The 14,042-nt window shown below is 49.9% G+C and overlaps 1 protein-coding gene across 1 annotated transcript; it reads left to right on the top strand.

Moving 5' to 3' along the window:
* The first annotated feature begins 2,691 nt into the window (after positions 1-2,691).
* Positions 2,692-8,605, top strand: SSTR3 (somatostatin receptor 3). Its single transcript, XM_071730056.1, has 2 exons — positions 2,692-3,329; positions 6,450-8,605. The coding sequence occupies exon 2, from the start codon at positions 6,503-6,505 to the stop codon at positions 7,706-7,708; it is 1,206 nt and encodes a 401-aa protein (XP_071586157.1). The 5' UTR covers positions 2,692-3,329; positions 6,450-6,502; the 3' UTR covers positions 7,709-8,605.
* Positions 8,606-14,042: the final 5,437 nt, after the last annotated feature.

The following is a 14,042-nucleotide window of genomic DNA, read 5'->3' as shown; positions in this document are numbered from 1 at the left end:
AAATGTCATGTGCCAGCCAAAAGCAGCAGGGTGATCACATCTCAGGTTTTGCCCTTCCCCTCCTCATCCTCAGTATGTTCAAAGGAAAAAGCTGCCTCGCCTTGGAAGCACTCAGAGAATTAGCCGCAGGCTTTGGGAGAGGACCTGTGGTGGGTCCAGACTCCCTTCTGTGGGTGCTGCCCCTGTGGCTTGCTGGGAGCACCCTTACACCAAAAGCATTTCTGCATTCAGGCTCCTAAGCTTGCGTCACAGGCGGCCACATCGGCATCAGCACTCACTCATGCTGCCAGGCACAGGCACAGGAAGGGGGATGGCAGAAAAAAAAAAAAAAGGGTGAGGAATGAGTCACCACACCAGGCCTGACAAATTGCCTCCAAGTCACTAAAATTAAGCTGTAAGAGAGTGGTCCCCGTGGTATTATGGATCTGGCAGCTGTGAGCGCCTGGCCTCCTGATGCATTGCAGGGACATGAGAGTAAGGAATGTTACAAGGTGGCTGCCACTGCCACTGTTCGTGGGTGGGAGGAGGGCTCAGGGTGCAATGATTGGCACTGCAAAATCCTGCAGTCCTAGGAGGGCATACAGAAACTGTGGAGTTGAGTCAGCTTACCACTCCCTGATGCAGCACTGCTTCTGGGTTTCAAATGCTGCTTCCTGCACTGAGGAAGTTGCATTGGTGGTGGCAGCAACAAGCCACCACAGTGAAGCTTGAGGCAGCCTGCTTATCAGGGAAGTTTCTGCAAATGCAGTTCATGGTTGGATCTGAGTAAGGCAGTTAATTTAGTGATGTGAAACATTATACACTGATAACGTCCAGAGCAATCCTGAAGGACATTTTGTGGCAGCAAACTCCACAAATGTCTGCATTGTACATGGGCTGCCATATGAATGGCCTAAGCCCCGTCTAAATACAATGTAAATTGTGTAAACACAAGTCTAGAGGATCAGAAATTATGCCTCTGGTGTGGACATATACTTGTGGAAGGGCAAGGGACACAAAATCGGGGACCTAGCTTTCCTTAACCATCCTAAACATTACTCAAACAAATGAGTTCCCAAAAGGTTATTAGTCCCCCTCCAGTTTCCAAGCCTTGACTTTTACATTCTCAGCCTGCCGTGTCCCTTATCACATACAGCAATTTAAAGAGGAGGGGCTCACCATGTGCCTGAAACAAAAGTCTGCCTTCCTGTGGAGGTTCACAGTCTGAGCTCTCCTTCTGATGCAATTCAAGCAGTTTGCACAACCCCATTGGAGCTGAGGCAGATGATGAGGCAGGACTCTGAGGACTGAGGAAGCAAGCTGGAGACCTGGAAGTTGTGATCCTATGACTGTGCTTATGCTATCAAGTCCTGTAAGGTGTAGTTGGTCTGGGTAAAGCTCTGCTGTTGCATGGCTTAGTTGCTTCTGAGGCACTGGTTCATGGGCTTTCTGCATGGTGCTGCAGGTATCTGCCCTGCCATGACAAACATAGCCACTGGGTGCTGCCCATGTCTTTCCTTCCCCATTGAGGCCTCATCCCCCCTCTGTGTTCTCCAGCCAGCTTTCTGGCCAAGACCTACACTAAGGCATCCTCCTGACAGCTTTGTAAGCCCTGCACTGCCTTCACCTGTTTACTGTTCAGTAATGCTGGCTGGGTATACAATTGCTCAGTCAGGTTTGGGAGGCCAGGTTTGAGACCATGCTGTGTTCTGCTCTCAGAGATATTCCCTGCTTCTCTTAAGTCTGGAACTGAGCCTAGGAGATAAAATGCTCATAACAGCAGTGCCAAATGTCAAGAGTTGTGTGACTGTACAGCACAAGGAGTCATTGATGTTGGCTGCAAGGCAGAGAAGGGGCGAAGACTACAGTGAAGAGCTTTGTGCAGGGAGTGAGGTTAGAAAATCCTTATTTCTTTCCTGGGACAACTGATCACATGAGGTATCCCTGTCACAGTTCTTCTTGGCCCACTCCTTGCAGCAGAGATGAAATCTGGTGGGAGAGTTTGGAGCTATTGAATTGGGAGTTTTTCCCAAAGAATTCATAATTCTACAGTGAGCCAGTGGAGGAGGAGAGTTAAGAGAGACAGCCCTCTTTGTTTGACCATCTGCCCTCATTTTCATCCAGCTTGAGGTGCTCATAGGTTAGAGCAGAAAGGGTTTGTGCGCTCAGCATAGAATCAGAGAATCTTTTAGTTGGAAAAGACCTTTAAGATTGCCAAGTCCAACTGTTAACTTGGAACTGCCAAGTCCACCACTAAGCCATGTCCCTAAGCATTCCTATCTACATGGCTTTTAAATACGTCCAGGGACGGTGACTCCAGCACTCTCAGTGCCTGACAATCCTATTGGTGCAGACACTTTTCCTAATATCCAACCTAAACCTCCCCTGGCACAACTTGAAGCCATTTCCTCTTGTCCTATCACTTGTTACTCGGGAGAAGACACCAACCCCCACCTCTCCACAACCTCCCCCTCCCAGGTATCTGAGTATCTTGCCATCCAAAAGGCTTTGCCATGTCCCTGCACCTCTATGAAGCACCAATCCTGCCCACAAGATCCTCGGAACAGGGAATGCCCTCTCCTGTGTGCCCGTGGGCATTCACAGGGTGCTCTGCACTGCCTCAGCTCCTCCAGCCCAGGAGACCCAAACCCAGCCGGGCTACCCCCCGACACACACACTTCAGGCACTCCACTCTCCCACCGCAACGCTGTTCTCCACATCCCTTTCTTCTTTCTCTCCCTCTCTCCCCCACTCTTCCCATCTCTTTTTACCGCGCGCCTCATTCCTCCACCTTCCTTTCCTCCGCGCTCCCCTTGCCCCTCTTCCTGCACCCCCCTTTTCATTCTCCATCCCGGCCTCTCCCCCCGCTCCTCTCCGTTCTCCTGTCTTATCGTCCATCCCTTCCTTCTCCTTCTTCTCCTGCCGGTGTTCCCGTGCTTGGCGCCCATTGGCTGCCGCCATCCTTTCCCACCACCCCCCCTCCTCCCCCGGTAGCCCCCGCTCCGCTCCGCTCCGTCCGCCCGAGCCCGGCAGACGAAGCCCCCTTCCCCCGCAGATGGCGAGGGGAACGGGGGGCAGAGAGCCGCCGGCGTGAGGGTGAGGGGCCAGGCACCTCCGGAGGGTCGCCACCTGCGGGGCACGGGGGGGTGGGTCCCTGTCCCACACCAGTCGTGGGAGGGGGCTATGGGCAGGTCCAGGAAGAAGGACTCGCGTCTCCGGTAGTTCACGGTGGGACTCGCTTCCCTCCTGGGACTGCTTTGTTCAATTGCTTTTTGAGAAAAGGGGAAGGGGAAAAAACATGACACGGATTCACCCGCTGAAGGAGAGGAAAATGTACATCCCTACGACACGTAAGTACCAGGCGGCTCTTCCCAAATGTCTCCCGCGGGCATGAGTCCATGAAGAAGTTAAGTCTGCAGTCCCGGAGAAAGAAACCTGCTGACCCCATCCACCCTCCCACCCACACTTCCCCTTGTCTCCCCCACCCAGCTCCCGACCCCCCAGCCCAGCGTGGTCCCCACCAAAGACCTCAGCCCCGAGGTAAGGCAGGGGTGTCCTGAGCTGGAACAGGGACATGGGAAACAAGTTGGGCAGGAGGGGAAGGTGAGGTAGGTGAGGGTTGCAGGTTACTGGACTCTGTTGTCCCTCCCAGCTTTTATTTCTTTTTTGACATCAGGTCTAGGCTCAGCTTTCAGTATCCACCTCCTCCTCTCATTCAATGCAGAAATATTTTCTTCTATTATTCTTTCTTTTTTTCTTAAAGAATGTGATGGGATGATTTTAACATCTCTTCCTACCTCTTTGCCTTCCCTTTGCTCTCCAGATGTATGGACCAGGTATATTCTGACAGCACCTGCTAGGGGACCCCAATCCTGCTGCAACAGGGGCAGTCCACATAGAATCATAGAATGGTTTGGGTTTGAAGAGAGCTTAAAGTTCATCCAGTTCCAATGCCCCTGCATGGGCAGGAACAACTCTCACTAGACCAGGTTGCTTAAAATCACTAGAAACAGACCCCAAGCAGATGCCAACACACTTACCAGTCTGAGGCCAAGGTTCATCACCAATTTCTATTATGGGGGTGCCACCAAAGCATCCAGCAGACTGATTCCAGTCCAGATCAGGCAATGACGTCCAGTGTTTTTGATGCCAAACTGCCAAGATACCACATTTGAGCTGGTAGATGGTACTTGACATAGTTAGAATGACACAGACAGACCATGCCTGTTGAAAGGCAAAGTTTCTTCACTGCAGCTGCCTTAGCAGGAGAATGAATTTACCATGAATAAGGGCTTTGTGCTGTATGCCATTTTTGATAGGGCTTTTGGATCCCTGAAGCTGTGTTCACTGGATTGCCAAAGCACAGCCTGAGCAAGCAGCTTTGAGGTCTGGACCTCAGACACATACAGGTGTCCCAGTATGAGTGTCCCAATCCATAATTGATATTTGTAAGGCTGTGTTTCCAAATGCTTATTTTGGAAGTTCCTGTGCATTCAGGAGTAACATCCAAAGGAATTATTAACTGTGACCCCACCTTTTAGAGGATTATCTCTTTGTGAACCTAATATTTTGGTCTCTGCCATCCTTTGCAAGGACTTTTGTCCCCAGAACAGCCACTGACCTCCCCTTTCCTCCAAGAAGTCACTTGTGCCACTGGAACAGCACTGGAAAAAAAGTACCAGAGGAAAGATCTTTGAGCTTAGAAACAGAGTTTCAAATCACTTCCTGCTCTGCCTGTCCATTGCAACCACTCGTGACATGTGGGACAATCCAGCACTGCAGGACCCCAAGAAAGGGGCTTCTGCCAGTGTGTCAGCCCAAGGCACCTGCAAATAAAAAACGTCTAAACAATTTCTGTCCTTCAAAGCTCATTTAAGTACAGAAGCAAAAAATTTATGCAGTAGGCTGTAGAAATTACCTTAAGAAATATTTGCCCAACTGTGGTTTTGCGGGACGTGTCAGATGAGGTTCTTTCAGCATAAGATTTGATACATCTGTAGAGTCTGTTGGATTTGCCCATCTGCTCTCCACAGAACCGTGCCCCCCCACCCCCTCCCAAAAACTCAGATATTCCCTAAGTTTTCCAAAAGTTGGAATGGCATCTACAAAAAAAGAATAAAAGCTGTAATATCAAGACCTGTGAACAAAGTTGTGATGCTACAGGGAATCACATCTGTGAGAAAAGTCTCTGGAGTGTTTTTGAAAGTAGTTAATATTGGGAGTGCTTTCCTTTGAGGTCCTCAGGTTTTACTTCAGTAACTAAGAAGCTTCCAAGCTCTAAGAGATTTGTTGGGATAGACAAAGGTGAGCCTCAGGGTCCTTGTTCTCTTCCACCAAGTCATCTTCACTCCCAAGGAGCCTGTTCATCAAGAGAGTGACTCTGCTAGTCCAGACTTTTAGAAAATTTGTCCAAAGCCTGGATGATCCTGAAGGCATCACGATTCTCTTCTGCATGAGGTTTGCCAGGGTGTCTGTGGTCTGGAGTATATGCTGGTGTCTGCCACTCACACATCCTGGAGCCCTGACAGAAGACAAAAGGCACATATCCTTCCCTCTTCTCTCCCTGCAGCTTCTCACTCAGTGTCAGCAGGGAGCTGGTGGAGAGAGGGGAGCTTGTTTGTTCAATACTGTCTCTGAATAAGCTGAGTGCTGTTTCCATGCCAAACGTTGACGTGATGGGCAACTGGGCACCTCAGATTAGAAGGGCTGGGACACTGCTTTGGTGTTCCAAACAGCTGGGGCAGGCAGAGGTTCCTGTGTTAGCAGTGTGTTGCAGAGTACAAAAGGAGAGAGAGAAAAAAAAAACAAGAGAAAGAGAACAGAGGTCTGGACTGAGCCCTCTTGGTGTCCCCAAAATAATCTGTCTCTCTTTACTCTCAGAATGCCATAATAAAAACAAGCTCCACCTGAGGTGCTGAGTTCAGCCTCTCTGCTTGGACTGAGAGTGGAGCTGCTTTCATTTCTGCTGGTGGAACTAACAACCCCACAGTAAACTGGCCAGTCCAGAAAGAGCTTCAGCAAGCAAGAGGATACTCAGTGAATGAGACAGCCGGAGTTGGAACTGCACTTGGTCACTGGGCACTCTTCCTTCTTTTTTCATTAGGCACCTGCCTCTCATGAATGAGAATCAGGTGCAGGTGACTGTCCCCAGTGCTGGAACCATTAGCAGAAAAGGAGAAAATTCACTGTCCTTGACGTGAGGATTTTTCCCTAAGGGAGAGGATCCATTTGCCATACATTGAGCCATGTCCCTGTTGGTCCCTCCATGACTACTGTGCCTCCCAGGACTAGATGGGGTCAGAGTTGTCCCACATCTTCCAGTGGCTGTCAGCATCCACTAACCTGCCTCAACGTCCCATACAGTGTGTAGGTCTGCACCTGCACACCAATAATGTGGTGATTTTATCTGTAGCTTTTTTGGCTGTGATGTCCACAGTATCAATGGATTTTTCTCCTCCTCTCACCTCCAGATTGCTAACTGATCCTGCAAGGACACTCCCCCGCCTTCTTCCCTGCCTCTGCTATGGACACTTCTGCTTTCAGCCTCCCCACGCCGGCAGTGTTGGAGGAGGGGAATGCCTCTAGCAGCTGGGCAGGCTTCATCACCCCCAACAGCTCCACCACCGCCAGCCCTGGTGTTGTTGTCAGCGGTGTCCTCATCCCCTTGGTCTACGTCATTGTCTGCGTGGTGGGGCTGGTTGGGAATTCTCTGGTCATTTATGTGGTCCTGAGGCACTCTGTGAGCGAGTCGGTGACCAATGTCTACATCCTGAACCTGGCTCTAGCTGATGAGCTCTTCATGCTGGGCCTGCCCTTCCTGGCTGCACAAAATGCCCTGTCCTACTGGCCATTTGGATCTTTCATGTGCCGCCTGGTGATGGCTGTGGATGCCATCAACCAGTTCACCAGCATCTTCTGCCTGACAGTGATGAGTGTTGATCGCTACCTGGCAGTGGTCCACCCAGGGAAGTCCTCCAAGTGGAGGACAGCGCGAGTGGCCAAGGCTGTGAGTGCAACTGTGTGGGTGCTGTCTTCCGTGGTGGTGCTGCCCGTGGTGGTCTTCTCAGATGTCCCCTTAGGGATGAGCACATGCCACATTCAGTGGCCAGAGCCTGCCTCAGTGTGGAGAGCTGGCTTCATTATCTACACTGCCACCTTGGGCTTCTTTGGGCCACTGCTGGTCATTTGCCTCTGTTATCTTCTTATAGTTGTCAAGGTCCGTTCCTCCGGAAGACGGGTGAGGGCTCTGTCCTCCAACCATAAGCTGTCAGAGCGCAGGGTGACCCGCATGGTGGTGACTGTTGTGGCTGTCTTTGTCCTTTGCTGGCTTCCTTTCTATGTCCTCAACATAATCAATGTCGTCTGCCCACTGCCAGAGGAGCCATCCCTCTTTGGTGTCTACTTCCTCGTGGTGGTGTTGCCCTATGCCAACAGCTGTGCCAACCCTATTATCTATGGCTTCCTCTCCTACCGCTTCAAGCAGGGCTTCCGAAGGGCCATCTTCAGGCCATCCCGACGAGTCCAGAGCCAGGAGGTGCCAGCAGGTCCCCCAGAGAAGGCTGATGATGAAGGGGAAGACGGTGAGATCAGCAAGATCACCCAGAATGGTAATGAGAGGCAGGAACACCCTCTAAGCAGTGGGGAAGGAGAAAGCCATGAGCAAAAAACACTCCCTGAGGAGCCTGTGGGATGTGATAAGAGCAACAAGTTGCATGTCAGTTATTTATGATGAAAGGGATAGTGCAGGGGAAAGAAACACTTGGACATGGGATCCCCTTCACCTCCTGTGCTTTTCCACCTCAAAGGCAATGGGAGACGTTGATATAAGGAGATATTAAAGGCCAAGACTATGTTTGAAGATGAAGAGGGCTCCATGAACTTGTGGAAAAAGCAAAACATTGCTCTTGGCTTTGGAAGGGACATCTGAGGTTTGTGTGATACCAGATAAAGAAAGGACTACATCCAGGGAGACCTGAAGAGGTGATGGGCACTGGCAGTGTGGAAAGAGCAAAGTCAGCTCTAGATTTCATGATCTGTCTTTAGATCACCCAGCTATGAAGTACACCACCTGCCATCTGGCTGTGGCACATCAAGGAAGTCCTCAAATGGCATATACAACTAATAGGCATCCCAGTGCCTTGATTATCTTCCTTATATACATATGAAGGAGTTTACCCTAGAAGAAAAACCCTAAAAGAAAAACAGGAAGGAAAAAGGTCTGCAGCAAAGACATACCAGCCAGTTGCATGAATGGTTGACCCTTCTCTAGCTCTCCAATAAGCTTTGGGGACAACTTTCCTACCCATACTGGTTGTGGCTGGGGACCATTCTGACTGCTCAAGGCTTCCTCTTTCTCTCCAGGGCTCTCATGGACTCTGGAGATGACACTTAGGCTGATGAGACTTACCTAGGAGATCAAATGGGACATTAATTTCCTGAACTTCCCATTCTTCAGGGTTTTTCTGCTGCCTCTTCACCCTGTTGGGGGGCATAACAAGGGTAGGGAAAAAGACAGTGAGGCATGGGCTGGAGGCAGGATTTCGTGTTATCTGAAGTGCCCTTTCCCTTTTCCTCTCCCTAAGCCTTCTTGTAAATAAACAAAAAGCTTTGGGTTTTAAAAGGCCAACTGTGCAGACTCAATCTGTGTGTTTAGGGGACAGGGTGCTGTAGATTTGGCTCTCCTGAGAATACACGATGTCTTATAGATAAGTCAGTCTCTGTATGGAGTAATATTTGGCTGGAATAGGAGATAAGACATATACCAGCAGAGAATGGGGACAGGGAGCAGATGGAGCTCGTGGGACCTGCAGTGTGTGAATTGATTTGTCTTATGGGAAATGATAGGGTATTTGGAGAAGAAATTACATTTTTGCACATGTACAAGGGTGGCTTGTGAGCAAAGGTTTGCTCACAGGACTGTACATGAGTGAGAATGGCTGAACAGGGTCAGAGATTGAGGAGGCAGTGCTGCTGGGATATGTACACGGGCTGGGCACTGATGGAGTTTGTGTATAAATGTGTTCATCAGGGGTATGAGCATGATTTAAGTGTACACAGACATAGGTGAAGAAATGTGTTTATGTCATTGTGGGTTGTCTTAAGTGTAGATGCAGTTGTGAAGACAAACAAGTTTATATAGAAGTGTGCACACGCATGTGAATGCTTGGGCAGGAGTGTGAGGGGGTGTGTGTTGCTGTGAGGGGTGGATGGGCACTTGCTTCTGAGCATCGGTTGTTGCAGGGTAGCTGTGTGTTGGCCCCTCTTCAGGCAGGATAGAGGAGCAGCAGTGTACAAGAGAGTGGTTGGGATGAAGGCATCTCCCTCTGCTTTGGCTTCATTCCTGCAGGCTCTGCTAAATGTCTGTCGCCACACCTTGAGCTCCTCCACAAATGCTGTTGCTAAGCTGCAGCCACCAAGAAGACTCTCATGCCAGATCTCCTGCCTATATCTGGGCACTTTTCTCTGTGAATAATTTTGAGAAATGGAAAGAAGGGTCCACCAGGAGAAGACAAGCCTCCCTGAGGTCAATAAATGTTGGAAGAGAGGGTCAGTGATGACTGGCTGAGTGATGGAAAGGTGTCTCACAGCTGGATTGAGAGAAGGCATAGGGTGGCAAAGAATGGCATGGGGCCTGGTGACCTGGGACAGAAGACAAAATACACGGACTAAGAGACAGAACAAGCTGCTGCATATGATGGGAACAGAATCACTTTATGACCAAGCAAGAGACAAAGTCATCCAAGGGTGTTGTAAGAAGTGAAGGCCTCATAAGCATCAGGAGAACAGGAGTGCAGGACGTCTGTGTTCAGGAAAAAAACACAACAGGGCACCAAGTGAGGAGATGTGTCCTAAGCAAGCCAGAGAGCAGAGGAAGTCCGGGAAGGGAATGCAAACATGACCAAACAAAAGACATTCAGCTGTCCTCTCAGCCAGCGGTAGAACCATCACCTCCCAGGCAGGGGTGATGATTGTCCCTCCATACTCTTGTTTCATCTTTGAGTCTGGAATGATGGTGCCAAACTGTCCATGCTGTAAGCTCAGCCTCAGGATCTGAACTACCAGGGATACCACACAGCTATTCCTTTGCTCTTTTTGCCAAGTGTCCTTGCTCCCCTGAACCTGGGCAGTCAGACATGCAGGAGCACTGGCTCATCTCATGGGGAAAAGAAAGTGCTTATTGGACAGTTTCCATCTCTGCTACCTCTTCACATCTCCTTCTTCCATCTATGCATCAGCTGCCCATACTGTGGGCCCCAGTAAGAAAAGCAGGCAAATTGTTCATGGCTGTGAAATCTCTCTTTTTCTGTTTGTTTGTGTTTTTTTTGTTTTTGTTTTTTATTTTGCTTTGTGATTTTTTTGGTTTGGGTTCTTTTTTTTGAGGGGGGGGTTGTTTTTTTTTGGTTTTGGGTTTTTTTGGTGGTGGTTTTGTTTGTGATTTTTTTGTTGTTGTTGTTTGGTGTGGTTTGGTTTGGTTTGGTTTGGTTTGGTTTGGTTTGGTTTGGTTTGGTTTGGTTTGGTTTGGTTTGGTTTGGGGAGCTCCAGCAGCATCCACTGGAGAAGCACAGTCAAGAAATCCTAGCAGAATGAAAATGAACTGCAAAACGCTCCCACCTCTATATGGGGCAAAAAGCAGTAGGAAGATTAAAAGGTTTGGCTACCAAGTGGTCAACTAGATGAACACCAGAGCACTTTAAGGGAGGGTCTGTGTTGCTCCTCTTGGAGTGAGGAGCAGGACAAGGTGAACCCTGGGCGCCTGTAGGACCAAGGAGAAATGATATTAGCTGGGGAGCACTGTTCATGGTTGATGACCAGGCAGTAAAGAAGGTATGTGAGAGTGAATGAGGACCTTGCAGGAGGTAGCTCAGATGGGTGAGGAGAAGGTATAGGAAGGGCTTTCCTTCTCCACAAAGTGGCTTCTCCCCAGCTGCCATGGGGAGACAGGGGAGTTCCCTGGCTGCCAACATGCTTATCAGAGATGCTCTCCTTCACCACCAAATTGAGCTGAGACTTCATCTTGCACACCTTTGCAGCTCCATCTGCTGCATGTCACCACTCAAGAAACTCCACCGACTGTCTGGCTTCTTAAAATACCTACATCTCTGAAGAGCCTGAGCACGGTGCAACGCTAACGCTGAGCAAGTGCACTAAGGAGTCATCATTTTGATCCATGGAGTCTGAGCCCATTAGCAAGGCAGGTCTGCAAGGGAGCCTGCTGGGGAAAACAAAATGTTTTCCAGGGAGACCTGCAGAAAACTGGAGATCTTTAGTTTAATCAGGAGTTTTAAAGAAAAGAGTCACAGGTATTGTATTTTTCTGTCCTGTGATTTCTTCTCCCCTCCTACGCTGCATCCTACTTTTCAGTGATAAACTGGGGGGAAAAAAGGGAGATGAACTGAAAGTAAGACTGGGAGAAAGGGAAGAAAAGGTGGGGGTTTTGTCTGAAATCATAAAGAGAAAAATAAGCCCTGCAAAATTCTACAAAGTCTCACCATTGATTTAAAAGGCTGTTTTTCATAGGAACAGATGTTTGGAATGGCAGACGGTACCTCACTGCCTCCTGACCCCTGCTGCTATCCTCAGCTCTGTCTTCCTCCTGGTGAACCCCCAGCTTTCTCCATGGTAATAGCATTAATCTGACTGCCCTTGTCATCCCCTTCCCTCTCCTAACTGTGATGTGGTTGACTCCGGGCAACCCAGAGGCCAGGAGGACCATGCGCAGTGGCTAAGTGAAATTCTGGCCATGCTCTGGGGGATTTGTTCCAGTCAGATACAGAAATGGATTTTTCTATTCTGGGTGCAGAGACAGGGAGATAAGGGCTCCATCAAGCCCTGTGCTGCACAGAAAGGTTTTATTCTTGTCACGTAGAGATCAGAGCTGCAAGACTAGAAAAGGCCGCAGTGATTTCAACAATGTTGTGCAATGCCTCTGCCCAGCAAATGTTTGCTCATAGAAGGGCTGTCAGAGGCTCAGAGAGGCAATTCTGCCAGCTGCTCAGGGAGCTCATACGCAGACGTCAGAGTGCGCAAGAGCAGATCTAGAGAGTCATATATGTGTGATGTGTATGCACGCATGCAAATGAGTATTTATGTGGCTGCATGTGTGTATGTGTGGGTATATGTGACCATGCAAATGTATATAAATATATACATATATATATATATATTCATATCTGTGGGTGCTTTGATTCAAATGTATCTATGTGTTCATGAGACCATATGTAGCCACCCACACAGATGCATGCATAACTTGGCATGAGTATTCCTCTTGGCCTAAACATGAACATAAGAACACAACACACACAGCCCACACAGAGGCTTAAACTGGAAGATGCCAACTTGACCTTGCAACTGACACTGCCTCACCAGACGGGAACACCCAAGCACATTTCTGCACCTCATCAGTGGCCTGGGGCATCTTCAGACCCACCCAGTGGGTCACTTCCGCTCTGCAAGGGATCTTCAGGAGAGAAACTGGAAGGACAGTGGATGGAGATTGGGAAGGGGCTCTATTGTGGGTAGGTGAGTGTGCGTTTCCAGGCTGTTACTAACACAGCTCACAATTAATGTCATTTGAAGCCGTTGTTAGGGAGCTGTTGTATTTGTCATCAGCAGGGAAACACTGCAGCTCAGCTCAGGCAACAGCAAAACCATCCAGACCACGTTCTGCTTCAGCTGCTACAGGACCATGGAACAAGGGGGTGTGGGGAAGGGTCAGGAAGCAGTTAATCAGTCATTGAAATTGGGTGGACAGCAGATAAAAGAGACGAGGAGATAGATGAAAGGGAAACACCCTTGAAAAGAAGATGCTCCTGGCTCTCCTGAGGATGCAGCAGAGAACTGAAGTGCTTTATCTGCTCGAACGAGTGGAAAATATGCAAATATTTGCTCATGAAAACTTGGTGTTCTTTGCCTTCCCAAGCATAAAATATGCAAACGCCACGCACAAGGCGGACGGCTCCCTCTGATCTCACACCTAAACCACGTCATGCACAGACACACGTACACACCCGGCACGTCAGTGCCACCAGTGAAAGATGCTCGCCCGTGCTGCAGCATGTCCTCCCCTCCTAGACGTGACAAACAGGGTGGCGAGGGAAGGAAGGATTTCTGCCTTGACTCACGAACTGTTCTTGAAGGGACTGTGCCCTTCTCTGCTCCCTTCGGGGGGCTTGAACCGCAGCAGCTGCCAAGCTGACAGCAGGGGGGAGGGGGGCTGGGGATTTGCAGAGAGGACAAAGGAAAGTGAACCCAACCAAGTCACCCAAGCCTCTTGGTTGTGAGGCGGCAGTGCGGGGCGCGGGTGCTGCGCCGTGCGTCCTGCAGGGGGGAGTCGACAGCCACCGGACGGCCTCCGGGAGGGGAACCGGGATGGCATCGGGCAGGGAACCGGGAGGGGAGCCGGGCAGACTGCAGCCGAGTCGTTCCCGCTTTGACGTCACACACCTGCTCTTTTTCCACCTAGAAATGTCCTGGATTTGAGGCAGTGCTGTGCCCGGCGGGGATGCTGCAGGCATGGCCGATGCCCAGCACCCCGGCACGCCCCGCGGTGTGCTGGCTGCGGGAACGAGGAATGTTGTCGGGACTTTTGTCCCCTCTCTGACACCTCTATCTTCTCGGAAATCCCATATATTCACCATGCCGGTGAGGGGGCCTGGAGGTCCATGCAGAGCCCTCTGTTGGACCCTCAGAGCCACTGTAGCTACCGCAAGGCATCGCACGGTTTCGGCAGAGGGCTTGTTGCTGAACCGAACTTTGCTGCATGAGGCATCAAAAACCACTTGTGCCCTGTGCCTTGAAGGTGGAGTGATGAATATGCTCAAGCCGGATCAAATGGCCAGAAAACGTGGCAGGACTCTTTCTCTGTTGACTGGATTTAGGGCCACTCGGAACAGTGGTACCAAGCAGCAGACGCCCCTGGTGTCAGCATGGTCCCCTTAGCGGCAGTAACAATCACAGATCCAAGAGCTTCTGTAAGCTGTGCAACACCAGCTTTCTCTCCTCTTGCCACAAAGTCCTTTTTTCTTGGATGAGAAAGCTCATGGGTACCTCTGACAAAAAAATAT

The sequence above is a fragment of the Heliangelus exortis genome, chromosome 1, assembly GCF_036169615.1.
Source record: "Heliangelus exortis chromosome 1, bHelExo1.hap1, whole genome shotgun sequence".
In the NCBI taxonomy this organism is placed as follows: domain Eukaryota; kingdom Metazoa; phylum Chordata; class Aves; order Apodiformes; family Trochilidae; genus Heliangelus; species Heliangelus exortis.
This window is presented reverse-complemented; position numbering and strand designations above follow the sequence as displayed.